At 34.1% G+C, this 17,921-nt stretch overlaps 2 protein-coding genes across 3 annotated transcripts; one reads left to right on the forward strand and one right to left on the reverse strand.

The window, feature by feature from the left end:
* Positions 1-1,010: 1,010 nt before the first annotated feature.
* LOC113718935 (transcription factor TGA2.3) lies at positions 1,011-6,114 on the reverse strand. Of its 2 annotated transcripts, none has more exons than XM_072071630.1 (11): positions 5,734-6,114; positions 5,471-5,574; positions 5,242-5,321; positions 4,883-5,086; positions 4,216-4,293; positions 4,069-4,128; positions 3,758-3,835; positions 3,261-3,306; positions 1,740-2,011; positions 1,399-1,605; positions 1,011-1,284 (listed from the first exon to the last, which is right to left on the reverse strand). In XM_072071630.1, exons 1-11 carry the CDS (start codon positions 5,823-5,825, stop codon positions 1,138-1,140), a joined length of 1,368 nt encoding a protein of 455 aa, XP_071927731.1. In that variant the 5' UTR covers positions 5,826-6,114; the 3' UTR covers positions 1,011-1,137. The 2 variants fall into 2 exon arrangements, with proteins under 2 accessions (XP_071927731.1, XP_027099671.1); XM_027243870.2 differs by having other exon boundaries at positions 1,399-1,644; positions 5,734-6,111.
* An 8,030-nt stretch (positions 6,115-14,144) lies between these two features.
* LOC113717989 (14-3-3-like protein GF14-E) lies at positions 14,145-17,490 on the forward strand. Its single transcript, XM_027242869.2, has 5 exons — positions 14,145-14,547; positions 16,072-16,573; positions 16,665-16,787; positions 16,955-17,071; positions 17,263-17,490. The coding sequence occupies exons 2-5, from the start codon at positions 16,103-16,105 to the stop codon at positions 17,323-17,325; spliced, it is 774 nt and encodes a 257-aa protein (XP_027098670.1). The 5' UTR covers positions 14,145-14,547; positions 16,072-16,102; the 3' UTR covers positions 17,326-17,490.
* The last annotated feature ends 431 nt before the right edge of the window (positions 17,491-17,921 follow it).

Genomic DNA, 17,921 nt, shown 5'->3' on the forward strand with positions numbered 1-17,921 from the left:
CCACATCGGTTCGGGGGGGTTTGGGGTTTGGGTTTATTAAGGTCTGCGGGAGCCTTCAAAAGTTGCCGGCTTTTGAAGGTTTCTCGCAGGTCAACTTTAGTAACGAAAAAGTCTGAGTTTCTCAGTCATCGGAAAAAGACACTGGAAAACTTTCGCACCAAAATTTAAACTTCAGCCATGTTTCAAAGCTGCAGCCAGGATGCTATTACAACTGGTCAGGCAATGATGAAACAGAATCAGCACCGACATGGCTCTTCAACCTGTGGAAGCCTGGAAATGGGACTGGAGTTTTCATTCCACAGATTATCAAGTCCAGAAGAAGATATAGGCCAAGTAGGTTCTGCTGCTGTGATTAACCTATCTTAGAGATGTTTCATGAATGTTGTTTAGACGGTCCTGCTTCTTGTTTTCTATCTTTTACCGAGCTTGATTAACTTATTTGTTGTTTTACCGTGTCGCAGGAAAGAAGAATAACGAAAGAGGAAGAAAGTACAAGCCAGTTGCAAATGTGCAGTGATGATGTACCTGTTTTCTTTGATAGGAATATATGAAAAGTGTACCCCATGCTCTCCAATGTAAATATAACTATGCCAATACAGGGATTGATTATCCATCTAACTGGGCTCGAGACAATGTTATGCAAGACGATATCATTGTCTTTACGCAGATTAATTAGGACGAAATCCACCAGAAGCCAAATGCTTGCACACATGAAGAAAAAAGGATTAGACAATTACTACCCAATACCAATTTAGGGATTTCGGTAAAACATGACAGGGTAAAGGAGAAAGGTTTTTGTTTGGATTAGATCATTATGCAACTATCCGCAACATAATACCCTGATTTTGATTTCGATTGCCTCTATCTTCATGTATTTCATGCCTTTGACACAAGTTTGCCAGATTTTGACTCCATGAGATATCAATAATGTACGCTTTTTAATCATCAGTGCACTTCTAAACGTTTTTCAGAACCATGGCATCCCTCTAAAATTTCACTGAGCCAGAAAATAACAGTGGGGAATTACAATTTTCTACATCACCAGGGAATATGGATAACATTCTGAGAATATTGCATATTTTCAGGACCACTAGTATTAGCAATATGTAAAATAACAGCTAGGATAACGGCATCTAATCAATCCTTAGGGCGTGCTAACCACAAAGAACTAAGTGCCCGAAGCCTCGACATGTATTCATTAATGACAAGGAGGGCACGAGCAGCTTGACGAGTGGTCAGTATCCTATGCATTTGCTGCAAAGTTTGCTGCCTCAGGAGGTCGGCCTAAAAGAAAAAGAGTTAGGATGTGGTTATACATCCTCATCATTGCATCCACTTCAGATTGAAACTTTATCAGTTAGGAAGTGCTAGGAGCTGAATGAAGATTTGGATCAATACCTGACGAAGGAAGTTCTCCAGCATGGCAAGCTTACCCATCGCAGTTGCCATCTGTCCCATGTAATCAGCCACATTAGTAGAACCACTTGGACCAAGGGAATTAGACGAAAGTGTCTCAACAAGCGATTGCTGCAAAGCTTCCATTCCTTGAGACAAGGCATCCTCAGCCTGCTGGGAGGACTGCTGCAGATTGCAGATGCCTATCAACTGTTGATCTGTCAGAGGTTCAAGATGGTTTCCAAGTATCTGATATTCCAAAAATATATATATATATATGATTATGGCTCTAGTTGTAAAACAAAATATGAATGTGAGAAGCCAAAGGCAGAAAATTATACGACCTTGAGAATCTCAGATGAACGAAATCCGCCCAACCACATGAAACACCTTTCTGCTGGAGTCTTCCACATGCCAGAGAGCATGTGAAATACATCTGACTTAGTGCCAATATCTTTTAGCCTGAATATTTCGTCATAGTGTGACATTACTCCATCAACAATTAGCCTCAGTTCATTATCTCCCAGTTGAGAATTGACAGCTGTTCTGAGATCATTAATCATCCTTTGATGTTCATCAAGCCAGCGGGCATAGTCCATGTCAAATGCCAAAGCCCCTGTATCAACATTTATCTAGTGAAATTCTTTCATTCAGCAGTAATAATACAAGTAATAGATATCAATTAGCTGATAATGTGGATTCCGGCATTAAGCAGAGGTTTTTTTTTGGCCCCCGCCATGCTTAGGAGCCTGAATATTGAATGCATTGTCATGCTTAGTAGACTTTTTCACGATATTTTGGCAGTAGGTCTTTAGTGCGCCGCATCGTGTAATTCAAGGATAAGATACTGCATCATTTCATTACACGAAGTATGATCAACACTGTAATTCTCTTAAAATTACAATATTTCCAGAAATGACGAGAAAAGCAACCATTATCGACTTTGAGTGGAGAAGAATCATAGGCTTCTAATTTTATTAGAGGTTCTTCAATTGACTCCATTATCTCAGGGATTAGAATTCTTATCTTATGATCGACATAGATGGATCAGAAAAAGAAGCATAATCGTACAGATCTGAAACATTGAGCAAATTCAGGGATCTGAATGGTATTCAGCAGCCAACTTTTTCCATGTTCAGCCTTATTGCTGTCTTTCTCTATCTCGCCTCTTTCTCTTCATTCTGTCCCTGCATTACAGTTTCAGTTCCTCACATTTATTTAACCTCACCCAACTCTCTTACCACCATTACCGTCTTTTTAACACTTGTCATCTTATTGTGCAATATATCCATTGTCGTCTAGCATAAATTCAGGATAGAGACAGCTATAATGTCTTTAACTAAACAAGTCAACTAGCACTATGTATAATTCAATCAAAGCAACATGTATAACTGAAATCACTGACATACATAACCTATCAAGTTCGAGAATTTATCACAATAGTTCCATCACGCCAACAATCCAATGCATGCAAAAGGACAAGAAGTCTTCCGACTTCTTTACACATAAGAATGCAACACCAAATACTTCTAGAAGAGAAGCATTTAGTATGTCACACTAAATTCAAGAATTTTACTCTGTATGTATACAAACCATGTAGGCCCTTTAAGAAGTTGTATTTAACTGCTCTTCATTTTGAGAGATTTATGAACCCACTAGTTTTTACTCTCGAACACCTTACAAGTGCTAGCACAAGCTGATCATATTATCTTGTAAAACAACTAATAGGGAAGCACCATGATTGTTGCAGAAAGAGTGGAAGACATACGCTTTGCCCATTTATCCATACTGAATTACCAACTTTTTAAGCTCTTTGAGATGTTTATGCATGATGTTAGAAAATTGTTAAACTTACAGAACATTACCACTCATAGACTGATCTCCTGTGTATCCACTAGCCTTGAGTACACCCTGCATCCAAAAAGTGATGCAAAATTAATTCATGTAGGATAAAGTACTAAAAAGTAAAACTCAAACACAAGATTTTTTACGGTAAACTAAATCTATTGCTGTCATTGGGCATCATTTACATGCTATAGTACAGTCTTTAATGAAACCACTTCAAAAACTTTCCTATGTGAACTGCTTTGATGCAATAGGGAAGTTAAGGAATTTATACTTCCTCTCTAGCAGACAACTATAATCCTATAAATTTGTTGTCCAAACAGGCACGTTTCTTCCTCAGTTAGGATCCGAGATTTAACCTAACAAGGCTTGTTATGTATGCAAGAGAGTTGGGAAACACATCCGAGTTTCATCCAAGGTACATGTATATTTGCTTAGTGTTAAAGCCGTTTTAACATGAATACAAAGAGCATTGTAGGTTCTTTTCCTCTGTGGAAGCTGCAACGAGTTAAAGTACCTGCTGCCGTGCTTGTTTGAGCTCCTGCTCCAGTTGTGTAAGTCTAAGCCTACTATTTTCCAGCTGTTGAACATATGCCTGTCCATCAAGGAATTAGGGGGTTATTTCACTTTACATTGAGACTTTTAATTGAAATCAGTAAAATATTGGTAGTTTTATTAGTTAATCTTAATATATAGGATTTGATTAATCAACTTTTAAGTTCATTGAAAAAAAGGAAAAAAGGGCAGCAATTAAAATAAACGCCTTCTCAAAATAGCATCAATTTTTCTACAAAATCTAAGCTCAAGTTTCAAGATAGGCAATATTACTTTCTTTCTCAATCGACTCTTTCGAGCAGCTTCTCGGTTTTGAGCCAGCCTTCGCAGTGTCTACACAATAATTTATAAACCACGTATGGATACTGAAATGAACAATAAACCAGATTATAACCAGCCAAACCAAAGTACAGGACAAACCTTCTGGTCTCCATTTCTCTCTCCTGACTGTTCCATTGAATCCATGCCTACTAATGTTCCACGGCGAACGCCATGAAACTGCAAAAATGATCAGACAATCATGGTAAAGACACTTAGCCTCTTGGACTTGGTCGTAAGTAGGAAAATAAAGTCAATGAATGTGATACAAAATGGAGTAACTAAAAACAGAAAGTCATTCCGAATCATGAGATGTTATGTGTACAAGGTTCAATTTACCTGCTAGTAACATTTGTAACTTTCGTAATTAGAAGTACGCAAATATGGGGCCTCGTTTAGACAATTGAGATGTTCTCATGCAACAAAGAATTAATCATGACAGTCGATAATTAAAAATAGCACCACCTTAACCTTCATACTAATTTGCCAAAAAATAGTATCACTTTTATGAGACATTCAGGTGTAACAGATGACCATCTTCTGTCTCAGCTTCCAATCTTCATTCCCCGTCCCCTTCAAACACGCAAAACAAGCGAAAAAGACAAAAAAAATTCTCCCAATCGCCCTTTACATTATGCTAGTCTTGACCTTTCTTTACAGCTTAGGGTCAAATAAGCTATTAGCTATGAAAATGAAATGACCAACAAAGAATTATACTTTTTCTTATAATGAGACACCAATTACAGATACACGTATAAGAGAAAGAGACCTGGCTTTTCTCATCAGTGTCAACATCTGTAGAAGTATCAGTCTGTTGGCTGTGATCTGCCATCCCAGACTCTCCCCAGTTCTCAAAATTCCCACTTCCCAAAGTCCCACCAGCTCCAACACTCAGCATTGTCCCCTTCTGCATCAAGAACTGCCCCGTATCCGCTACAGCTCCTGATGATCCCATCTCTCCAGAACCCATATTCTACATTCACCACCAAAAAATTTCAAAAAAAAAATAAATAAAAAAGATTCGCACACCAAATTACAGAGTCTTTTAACAAATATGCATTACCTACTTGTATTCCCTAAAACGTACTATTAAAAGGTTGGTGAGAGGAAACAATTAAATCCACAAACCGTGTTAAGCCCACCAAACTGTAAGCTAGAATTACTAACAGCAACAACATTGCTTGGCTTCATGTCGCTGTATATCGAACCTACAATATATACTATAATTTAGTCTCCAAAATCCCACTTCACCACTAACCACAAGTGGTTAGATAAGAAGTACTATTACACATTAATATTTATATTTATACTGAGAAAAACAGAGAAAACATAGAGGACGGAGAGAGACAGAGGATACTTGTGCTTAAATCAACAGCATGCTCCTGGTGAAATGATGACTGCTCAAGCTCCCCAAGATCCACATAGTTTGTCCAATTTCTACCACCACCACCTTCATGACCCCTATACCGTATCAAAGAGAAAGTGGAAACAAAAAAAAAAACCACAACTTGATTAAAGCTTAAAATACTTGCTATATCATCCCATCATAAATCATGCGTAAATATCTGACAACATAGTAAAAGAAAGAGAAAAAGAAAAGGGTAGAAAAGAAGGGAGGACCTCAGATAAATGGACGAACGGCAATACATATCCGAGTTGGTAAGAGTAACTACCGCTGGAGCTGCTGCTGTTGCTGATTTGAAGCTTTGCATGTTTTCTTTGTAATTTTTTAGTCTATTATGGTATAAATTTGGACATGATACGGTAGTAGAACAAATGTAACTAAAGATGCTGTGTGATCTTTTTAGTACTAGTAGAAGTCAGAAAAAGGTGGTGAGAAAGTAGAAGAAGAAGAAGAAGAAGCTGAAGCCAGGCGAAAGAGACGAAGGAAAAGGCTAAAAAAGAAGGAAATCCTGAAGCTGTCTTTCTTTAACAGAAGATCGATAGCGTACCAGGATACGGTTTGTTTCTTTCGCCAGTAGTAGTACTAGTTACTAGTTATTTAGTAGGAGAATCGTAATAATTTTACTTGAAAAAAGTACTCAACTTTCTCATTATTGCTTTCTGACCCCTCTTCTCCTTGTGCATTTTGGTTTTAGATTTGGAATCCCAATATACATTTCCATCGAATATAGGAGTTCAAATCACGTGTGGAACTAATGCCCAAAGAATCTACCATGCCATGCACGATGCACCACCCAATAAATTGTCTTTTGCCAGTGTAATAGATACCACCATCTTTTTGTAGTATAAAAATGGTTCCCTTCTCGAGATGACATTAACGCCACCCAAGAGTATTTATTCTCTTCCCCGGCTTAAAAAAGAGACAAAATATATTACATAATTAATTTGAATAAATGTTTTATGCATTGACGAAATATACACTGAATTTGTTTGAATAATGATTATTTGTTTACATAATCAACATATATTTTTTATTATTTTTTATTTTACTTACATCAAATCAAAAAAATGTTAGAGTATTCTTTTTTAAAAAAATTATTCTAGATAATCTACTATTCAAAAACATTCATTATCAGTATCAGTATTGTATAAATGATAACTAATATAAATTTAAACTTGAAATTCAGATTTTGAATATGTGTTATAAATTCAATAATGTGTCAGTATATACACACACTATCAATATATATAAGATTTACTCAATTAATTTTAAGTATAACTATGAGGAGTTCTCGTGCAAATTTGGAATTAAACTTTTGTATATAATTTTGCAATTTCAAGTGTGCATTATCCTTACATCTTTATTAAAAAAAAATTAGTAGCGTGTAAAACGACATGACATGCGACGCCACGAGTTGGCTCCCATAATTAAAGGATTCGAGGAAAGATCTATGGTATAGTGATAAACTCGGGTGAGGCCATTGCATCTTGTAATTTAGAATATTACATACAGTAAGTTCTTCTATTCTTGATACTAGTATAAATGCCCGTGCTACGCACAGTAGATTATATTTTTGAAAAAAATTACAATCTATGGAGGAATTTAAAAAAAGTAAAATATTATAATCACGGACACATGAAAGTATATTTAAAAAAATGAAAATTTGTAACAATAGTTCAATATATGATAAAACATCTCCATTATTTATAAACTATCACTTTGATGAATGTTGGATCCTGAAAAAAAATAGAAGTCTATATCGTAAATTGAGCGACATAAGGGTCCAATTAAATATAATTGAATACTTAATTTGATAAGTAAATGAAATACTTCCAAACATTTTGCCTTTGATTTGATAATCTTCTACGAAGGTGTGAACATTATTCATACCAATCACCTCTGAGTACGAACGCCAGTATTGAGGGTTTAATTAATTATGTTGATTTTTTTGAAGTTCGTACTATAAATGAGAATGCACGATTTTTGCATGAATTAATGTGTTGGTCGAACAATGCACCTCTATTTTCCTGACAATTAAAAGCATACATAATTCAAAATTATATTTTGTTTTAGACAGTTTGTAAATAATATTATATAAAAATATATACATATAAATAATGTATACCTTTGTTTTTAAATCTCTAAGATAAGAAACATCACAACGAAACATAAATCGTGCATGCTTGTCTTGAAGAGTGAAGTATAGGTTACCACTGGAATCTCTAACTTCTATGTTAACATTGTATCTGTTAAAAAAATATTGTGATGTATCATGCAAAAAATTATATTAAAATTCAAAATATATGAAAATAATTACCTGACAATAATGTCAACTACATCATTACAATGTATACACACCATTTTTACAATATGAGATTGACATGGTTGTCCACAATTTTTGCATAACTCATGGAACATATTATCTATGTTGATACTTTGAATGTAAGCAAGTATCCGAAAATATTTAACCTAAAACGATCCAACGAATGTATAGATTACAATTATTAATTCGAAACTACATATAGATACTTGTTCATTACTTAATTAATTGAGAGGGATTGTACCGTAGGTAGAACTGTATATTCGAATATCGATATTCTCTTAGCATTTAATATCAACAATGCTTGGGACATTGTAAAATTGCATGACCGCAACCACATCACTAATTTCTGAGCACATTTATCATTCTCAAACCTGCAAATTTTTCAAATACATATTCGTAAGGGTATGAAATATTATTAATAATTTAATATTTTGATATTTGTAAAACTTACCAACTGTGTAGGTATTGACCAAAATTCAAGTAGTAATTGACATACAATTTGCTTGCTCGAATAGTATTAAGTGATGTTCCTGCACAATGTGTTATATTATTGATAAACTATAAAAATTAAATAAAATAAAGTGAAAAAAAAATTGAATTACCTTTATAATTTATCACACAAATACCATAGGCTAGCAAAACATTGTGTTTTGTAACAGTTTGAGGCAAGTGTTCACCATCATCAGTTGCAAATTTATCACATAAAGTCAACCGAACTACTGTCAAACTTCATTTAGAGAATTTTGGTAAGTATAAATCAAAATTTGCAGAATATAAAATATTAATTGACATACAATTTGCTTGCTCGAATAGTATTAAGTGACGTTCCTGCACAATGTGTTATATTATTGATAAACTATAAAAATTAAAATAAATAAAGTGAAAAATAAATTGAATTACCTTTATAATTTATCACACAAATACCATAGGCTAGCAAAACATTGTGTTTTGTAACAGTTTGAGGCAAATGTTCACCATCATCAGTTGCAAATTTATCACATAAAGTCAACCGAACTACTGTCAAACTTCATTTAGAGAATTTTGGTAAGTATAAATCAAAATTTGCAGAATATAAAATATTTTAAAGATATTGAATCTATTAACTAACCTTTTGTCAAGTAAAAATATATCACACTTAGTTTTATCATTGATAGATGTTTGATAGTGTGAACCAACAGATACAACTAAACCAATTACATCTGCAAAAGATCAAATAGTATAAGTAATACCAGTTCAAATATACAACTTAAATAGAAGTATGGTTAATTAAGAATGAAATACCTATCAATTGCAAATCATTGTCCATGTGTTGTTCTGTATCTCTTAGTTTGACCAGATTAAACTTGAAACGGGGTATGGTTCCACAATCATCTAAAATATTCACTATATTCGTATCGTTTCCAAATGATAATTGGTACTAATGTGGTGCAAGCCGATATTTAAGATCTGCCGGAATTACATATATATTTTGAAACCAATATACCTTACCTTCATGGAGATGATTTGCGAAAATATTTATTGTAGTAGGAAGGTGGGTGAGGAGTGTTAGTTGGAGTAAGGTATGTAAGGAGTGTTAGTGGGAGTTAACTTCTTGTCTGAGGAAAACGTGGGAGTGTTAGTTGGAGTTAACTTCTTGTTTGAGGGAAACGTGGGGGTGTAACGTACCCATGATTTTTTTTACGAAATAAATTAAATGCAAAATGCTAGAAAAATGATTATTGTAGTAGGAAGGTGGGTGAGGAGTGTTAGTTGGAGTAAGGTATGTAAGGAGTGTTAGTGGGAGTTAACTTCTTGTCTGAGGAAAACGTGGGAGTGTTAGTTGGAGTTAACTTCTTGTTTAAGGGAAACGTGGGGGTGTAACGTACCCATGATTTTTTTACGAAATAAATTAAATGCAAAATGCTAGAAAAATAGAGTTGAGAGTGGGAAGGTTTGTAAATGCTTGTTGCTAAAAATCCCTTCTCAAATTTATATAGATATAGATTACATTGCTAGATTAATTTGTTTGACTAGCATGTGAGGCAAAGGGCCTAAATCTCCGTCTACTATTTACTTATATACACATATCTTTTTTTTTATTACTTTCTTTTTCTAGTTAATGGAAACTAGTAGGATTTAAGTTCTCTAAAATTAACGTTACGATTACACAAACTAGTTAATGATACGAGATAATAAATTTGAAATTTAATGGCTGGGATTGAGCTTCCAACACAAATTTTAACAAAAAAATTATTATAATTTTACATGCTGTTGTGTTAATATTTACATATGTGTTTTAGCACCTATATTTGTTCTGATTGTATAATACGATTGGTACTGGTAATTATAAAGTCCTTTGATTCTGAAAATTTATATATCTTGCAATATTAAAAGAACAAAAAATTAATCACAGAAAGAAAAAGGATGAATTAATTTCTTCACCATAAATTCCCTAAGCAAAAATTGAATTAAGAACTTAAGGGCCTATTTGGATAGTCGTTACTTGCAAATATTGCTCCGTCTGGCAAGTGAGTTTTTTGGGTGTTTGTCTAAAATTTTACTGTAACTTACTGTAGAAATTTTTTAAAAAAATTTTGAAGTGTGTAAGTTTTTAAATATTTTAAAGTGTATAGTTTAAAAACTTGAAAATTTTTTTTGAGATTACTGTAATTAAAATTTTTAAAAAATTAGTAGCAAACAAACTTGGTAAAAAATTCAAGTGTCAAACAGGCCTATATTCTAGTGGTAAGTTCTTCATATTTGCTGCGTTTTACCATTAACTTAGCCTAGAAATGAGTGTACATTTCTGCGAGAAAAAATAGGTTCCATGGGAAAGAGTGAAGGTGTAAAGGGCTCGAAAGATGATGGGATAGTGACGAGATGGGGTGAAAAAGTAGGAGAATATTAAATTGTCTTAGGTGCTTTTTTTGGGAAAAGGGAAGATTAAATTCCCAAAATGGGATTACCACACTGCTACTTTCCACTATTAGAGTTATTTTTTGAAAATTTAATTTTTTATGAAGATATGGTAAATATTATGTTTAAATAATGTGATATTAATAAATTTATATATATATCATTTAAATTAAAAATATTTTCTTGATAGATGTATATTAAAATTTTAAAATATTACTTTTCAAATAACAAGATTTAATAGTACGTGTTAAATTTAAAATTATAGCTCTTATTTTAAAATATTAATAAATTGAAAACGTGACAGTAAAAATAAAATGCGAGGAATACTACTGTAGTAGACTGGAAATTTGGAAATCAAATTGGCATGGGCTTTTAATAATCACAGTAATAATAAATAGGCTTTTGCTTCAAAGGAACCGCCTGCTCTCCTTCTGCTGCTGCTGCCGCTGGAAATGCTGATGTGAGTCAGTGATGGACAGTGAATTGAAGGTGGGGACTTAAAAGAAATTTGTACGGGCCGCAGCAGCCCAGCGAGTATGGCCCATACGTGACGCATTTGATACGGCTTCAGTACATTTGCTCACGTGTCCATTTCTTGGCCCTGGTGCGTTTTTGTGATTCTTCGGCTCTGATCCACTGGTTTTGGATTTTGTGCAATGCTGCTAGAACGTTGGACTGGAGATCGCATTATTAAGATACGGTGATATGACCCCTCGTGACCAAAAGGCAAAGCAGCGAGTCTGAGACTGAGAGGAGGCCTGCTGAATTGTTTATTCATTCTTGCGGTTGTTGAGAGGTTGAGTGGCTGTGTAAGTCGAGTCCAATCAACTTGAATATCTTAATGTTTAAGTTTGGTCGGTGAATTTAAAATTTTATTTAAGTTTGATTTATTTATTTATCGGGATGAATTTAAATAATTTTTTTATCAAATTTAAAAATTATCGAACATAAAATTATAATATTTGAGTTTGATTTGATTAGTTAGTAAATTAAATTTGAACAAATTTTTATCAAGTCAAACTTGATTCGGATAGCGAATAGTTTGATTCATCTTTGATATTTAGAATAATATCAAAAACCTTTTCTGAGGTTTTTCTTAATATTACTTGGCACCCCTAAGGTTTTAAAAATATTATTTATCTCCCTTACTTTTGTTATTTGTGTATCAAACTTTTTAAAAATCCTAAACTACCATTTTACTTGCTAACTAAAAATATTTCTAAACCAGTTTGTTCCTTTCAAGAAAATCATCATTTCAAAAATAATTTCTTGTTATACTACCACATCATAATGCTATATCCCATAAAAATATAAACTTGAAAAATAAAAATGATATTTGAAAAGAAATACACTTACACCAATTTAACCATATATGCTCGAAGCCGATTTCTTATGAATTTATATTTTTCCCAATATTTTTTCAACTCTTGCTTAAACCATTAAACTGTACCAAACATTATAACAATTAACTCAAAATAAGCAAATAAATCATACACCACTTTATCACAATCACAAAAAAAAGTAAAAGATGAACAAAATTCAATTTATTATAATTTACAAATAAAATATTGCATAATCATTCAAAAAATGAGTAAGAGAAAATGATGGAGAAAAAGAAGAAAATGACTTTCATTTTTTTTTAATGTTTGAGCTGAATTTATTTGACATGTAATGAATTATGTGTCAAGTGAAGGTTAATAGTCTTTTTACAATTACTAAGGGAGGTAAGTGATATTTCTAAAACCTCAAGGGTGCTGAGTGATATCGAGAGAAACCTCAAGGGAGGTTTGTGATATTATCCCTTGATGTTTTCAACGAACTCAAATCCTAAAATCGCTCATTAAAAATTTCCAAGAGTTTGGATCTGTTATTCACTGCAAATTTAGATTGGAATTTTGAGATAAATGAGTAAATCTCTCATATATTCTCACACATTTTTATTTGATGCGTTCATCTTATGAAATGAAAATTCCTAAATTTCGATGAGTTATTCTTCCAGCTCATCGCTTGTTAGAATATTGAGTCACTCGGATTGTGTTCTTTAGCTGGAAAGGTTTGTAGACATGTCTAAGCATATTTTGGTGGGAAATATATATATATGCGACGAAGATGTGGAAAATGGAGAATGATAAAACTATTCGATATTTGAATCGAGTCGGTTGATATTATCATGCATATGAGTAGAACCGTAGATTTTATGTATGTATTCATGTATGTATTTACAAAAAATCTTACCTAGCATCAAAGAGGAGAGCATACCGGGGAACTAAAATGAAGACTAGGAACTCTTTTGCATACGCTTGCAGTGAACAAGCAAATTCCAATATCATGAATCATGAGCAACGCACTCCCCGGGCCTAGTGATATTAGGCGTGGCCCGTGGGGTTCAATCAATCCACCCAAACTTGGGGCCTTAAGCTGGACCAATAATCTATTTGACCCATTAAGCAATGAACTTGCTGGAAAATTGGCCTGGTTTCTAAGGTGACCATAGCCCCTCCTAGTTACAAGAATTAAGCATAAGCCGGTCAATGTTCATTTTTCGCATTAACGAAAATAATTTTCTAACCGAAGACTTGAAACAATGACCCTTCACATAAGAAAAGAAAAGAAGTCCTTTTCCAACTTGTTATCATAATAAGCTTAATCAGTCTCTAAGCTTTTTTTTTTTATTAATTGAAATTTACAAGAATTTATACAATCTTTATTAGGATTGGAATAAATTGAACGATTAGTTAATAATTGCGATTCCGATTAATTTTGATTTAATCAACTTTAACTGCCATTGCTATAGAACTAGCTAAACAAATTGAACTTAATGAATCATTTATTTCGGTTAGTTCTTAAAGATCTATTTTCATAAAGCATGCAACACAAATTAATCATGACTCACGGTCATAGTCAATACTATATTCCCCCTTACCATTTCATATGTTACTTTCTTTTTTAATCATGATCAATACTATTACACATAGGATTGTTCTTAGCTGATTATAAATTATAATTTTGGATAATAAGGCCTTGTTTGGACAATAATTTTCCATAGAAAACTTGTTACATTTTTCTTGAACACATTTCCCAATCACCTTTTTATCTCACATATATCAAATCATTACAGTAAATTTTTTACAAAAAATTCAGAAAAATGCAATCCAAACAAGGATTTTTATCATGTTCTTAAGTTTTTAATGACAAAAAAGTTAAAATTTATAATCATTCAAAGAGTAATTTTTGTTGAATCTAATTATTTTCTATAATTAATTTTTATAATTAGATTTTATAAAATCAAAAGCAATGGAGAATAAGGCCATAGTAAGAGTACTTTTTTTTTCCTTCCGTTATTTTGGATAAATAATCCTACTAATTTAAGTAAGGCTGGAAATCAATCCTTCGTTGTTGCTTCCCCTAGGAGGCAAAACTCCCCAATCGCATGGCCCTCAACAAAAAAAAATAATAATAATAATAATAAAGCACGCTAATTTACAAGGTGCATCCCCGCCACATGCGGCGGCGATTGGGAACTGCAAATTTCGACACGTGTCAACATCCCAAAACGTTGACGGGAAGGGATTCTCAGTTGCATTTCCAGCAATTTTCCTCATTTGACTAGAAATTTTGCTTGACCCACCCCCATCTTAAAAGGCTACTGTGAATCTGTGATTAAGATCTTTTAACTTTGCTACTTTTACTACCTCAGCAGTCATCCCCAACCATATATAAAAGGACCCATTTGTGCTGCATCTTTTCTTTTTCCTTCTCAACTCTGAAAAACTCTGTGACTGTGCTCTTTAGCTTCCAAACGGCATAAAAGGTATGATCTTTTGTTGCAAAACCTGATTTTTATGCATTTTTTGTTTTTTTAATACTTTAATCCGATGTAAAGTTCAGATTTTATGTCAAATTTGGATGTAAATATCATGTGTGTTGCGCTTCTTTTTCCATTTTTTCTGGTGGGTCTGAGGAGATCTGTATAGATTTGGTAGTTTCTGGCGAGGAAAAAGATAATTGTTTGTGGATTTGATTGTGTGGATCTGCTTGGCTTGCGGCTGCTAACAATTAGTCAGTTTATTTAATTAAATAAAAGAATTGCAATAATTAGTTGATTGGGTACATGTATTATTGGTTAGTTTAAAACTGTCATCCGGGTCTGATAAAATCCGTTTCTTAATTGAGTTTAGTTCTATGTGCTTTTGCCTTATTGATTTTTGTTTTTTCATTTATATCATTTGGCCAGAGTGATTATCCTTGGTTTTCTTGTATTTTCATATATGTTATCATATCCAGCACTCTGGTAGTATCATATATGACTTCTCTAAAAGTTGAAATCGCCAGTTTTATTCTTATGTTTTATTTGGTATGAGTATTTGGATTGCTCTAGCAGTATAATTAATTACTTATAATGGTATGCATTTCATCCTTCACATATGTTATTTGATGAATACAGTTAGAATAGTGTTCTTCTCAATAATAAATAAAAAAAAAAGGCAGAAAGCTTACGTGTGCGCAAAATTTTGATTTGGGGAAACTGAAACCTTTTAAGGTCTGGGCATTATAAAAACAATGGCACATATATTGTTCTTCAAAAGCTCCTTTGGCTTTGTTCTTTTTTTAAAATCTTAGTTGATGTGACCTTACACACACTCTTTGTTTCTTTTTGGGTGGGCAGAGGTGGAGTATGACAGTGGCAGTTTACTAAAATTAGAGCTACTCTGAAAGACCTGAAGGGCATAAATTTGTGTTCGTTGATGATTTTATGTAAACAAACCTCTTGTATGTACGTTATGAACAGAACTTTTAATGTACTGCAGGGCTAGATTTATTTCTATGCAATCCATTGATAGGGCTGAGGGAGGTGTTTGGGTGGGAAATGAGCTTCTTTTCTTCCTGATTTCCCAATTTTGTGGACCTTTATAGAGTAGGATACTGAATTAATATTTAAGGGTCTTGTCTGGAAAGACCAGGAGTCAGAAGATCTTTGTCTTTAGTCAGAAATTTCTTCTTTGTTGCTTCTCTTTCTACCCTAGCTTTTACCTTCTATTCTGTCTGGAAGTTAGTCTGAGATTTTCTGTATGATTTGGAGGATTAAGCACCATGCCAGAGTAAATTAACTACAAAATTACAGGCAGTTGGAAGAAATAGTGTTATAAAGGGCGTGGTTATAGTGATAGAAATTAATTGCTTCCAGAAGATATGTGCTGCTCTGATGATGATAATATAATGTCTGTGTCAGTCAGCATCTGCTTATGCGTCTTATTATGTGATCTTGATTCGTATTGCAATAAAAGTTAAAGACTTTTCCTCATTTGGTTTACGGAACTTTTTGATGTTTCTACAGGAAACAAAAACTCACATTTGAGTAAGACAATATGTCTCGTGAAGAGAATGTTTACATGGCCAAGTTGGCTGAGCAGGCTGAGAGGTATGAGGAAATGGTTGAATTCATGGAGAAAGTTGCTAAGACAGTGGACAGCGAAGAACTAACTGTCGAGGAAAGGAATCTACTTTCAGTTGCTTATAAGAATGTTATTGGAGCTAGAAGAGCTTCCTGGAGAATTATTTCCTCTATTGAGCAAAAGGAAGAGAGCCGTGGAAACGAAGAGCATGTTACAATTATCAAGGACTATAGGGGAAAGATTGAGGCTGAGCTCAGCAAGATATGTGATGGAATTTTGCGTCTTCTGGATACACATCTTATTCCTGCTGCCTCTACTGCTGAGTCTAAAGTCTTTTATCTGAAAATGAAGGGTGACTACCATAGGTACTTAGCTGAGTTCAAAACTGGGGCTGAGAGGAAAGAAGCAGCTGAAAACACTTTGTTTGCCTACAAATCTGCACAGGTGGGCTGTCAACGCAATAATATCTGTTTCTAGTATTCAGCATCTATTAGATGGTTTTCATAATTGTTTTCCTATGGTATTCTTGTTCTAGGACATTGCCCTGTCTGAACTGGCTCCAACACACCCAATAAGACTTGGTCTTGCTCTGAACTTCTCTGTGTTCTATTATGAGATTTTGAACTCGCCTGATCGTGCTTGTTCCCTTGCCAAGCAGGTTAGTTTGTTTCTGTAGCCAGTTGTCGGGTTACATAATCCTTCTGTATGTTATGCTTTTGATTGCGTGAAAATCACCGAGAATAAATTAATGCTCTTCTTATTCAGTAGCCATTATTATTAGTAAATTTAACTGATGCTCTTGCTATCTGTCGTTGCTTGTTGCAGGCATTTGATGAAGCTATTTCTGAGTTGGATACATTAGGTGAAGAATCTTACAAAGACAGTACACTCATAATGCAACTTCTCCGCGACAATCTTACTTTGTGGACTTCTGATGTGCCGGTATGCATTCTTGATTCCCCTGCCTCCTCTTCTCCCTCTCTGTTTCACATACACACGCACTTCAAAGCAATTTGCACACAGCCACCCCCCCCCCCACCCCCCAAAACCTGCAAAAAAAAAAATTCCCCAAAAAGGAACCCTTTTTTTTTTTTTGCATGTTGCTTAAACATGTATGAATACTCTTCTTTCAGGAGGATGCCGCCGGTGAGATCAAGGAGGCTCCCACACAGGAAACAGGGGATATTACAAAGTAATTTGTCTGGCTTTGCCCGTTTAAGTGGAATTCACTAGATTTAGCGTATTGTAGTGTGGATTTCCGGAGCTTATATTGATGTCTTAAACTTGAAGATCTTATTAACGTTTAGAAACATATGATTGGATGTTTAGAGTTATAATAGTTAGCAGTGGTTTTTATTTTATGCCCGAGTGTGTTGATGCTTCTCAATTAAGTATTCTTGTAGTGGAAAAAATCCTCTGGTGCTTGTCTCTGGACTAGAGTTAGTTAATGTCGTGTCGCGGAAAGTTAAATGCTTGTCTCTAGGCTTGGCAGTTGGCACCAATGAAGCAGAAGGGTCGGTTAGAAAAATACTTGCACTTCAAAGCGACACGACACGGTAGGTGGGGCTCGAATTAGGAAACTTGGAATCCTGTTATTGCTTCTCGCAGGGAGGAAGTTTCTATAAATTTCCATAGAAATCCAAACAATAGCTGCGGTTGTTTTACTCGAAACGATCCACAAATCTCCACTAACCATTCTTTCTAGTTAATTACTTCCCTCTTTTTCACTATTTCACGTCAAAGCACATTTCTTTGTAGTACTGTTTTTTCTACCTTTTTTTTTTCCTCCCTA

The sequence above is a fragment of the Coffea arabica genome, chromosome 11e (assembly GCF_036785885.1).
Source record: "Coffea arabica cultivar ET-39 chromosome 11e, Coffea Arabica ET-39 HiFi, whole genome shotgun sequence".
NCBI lineage: Eukaryota > Viridiplantae > Streptophyta > Magnoliopsida > Gentianales > Rubiaceae > Coffea > Coffea arabica.

Coding starts and splice junctions, on each gene's coding strand:
- LOC113717989 (XM_027242869.2), top strand. CDS start 16,103: ATGTCTCGTGAAGAGAATGTTTACATGGCCAAGTTGGCTGAGCAGGCT. Junction 16,574..16,664: donor TTGCCTACAAATCTGCACAG/GTGGGCTGTCAA, acceptor TTCTTGTTCTAG/GACATTGCCCTGTCTGAACT. Junction 17,072..17,262: donor TGTGGACTTCTGATGTGCCG/GTATGCATTCTT, acceptor CTCTTCTTTCAG/GAGGATGCCGCCGGTGAGAT.
- LOC113718935 (XM_027243870.2), bottom strand. CDS start 5,825: ATGCAAAGCTTCAAATCAGCAACAGCAGCAGCTCCAGCGGTAGTTACT. Junction 2,012..3,260: donor AGGAGATCAGTCTATGAGTG/GTAATGTTCTGT, acceptor ATGTTGATACAG/GGGCTTTGGCATTTGACATG. Junction 1,285..1,398: donor TGGAGAACTTCCTTCGTCAG/GTATTGATCCAA, acceptor TTTTTCTTTTAG/GCCGACCTCCTGAGGCAGCA.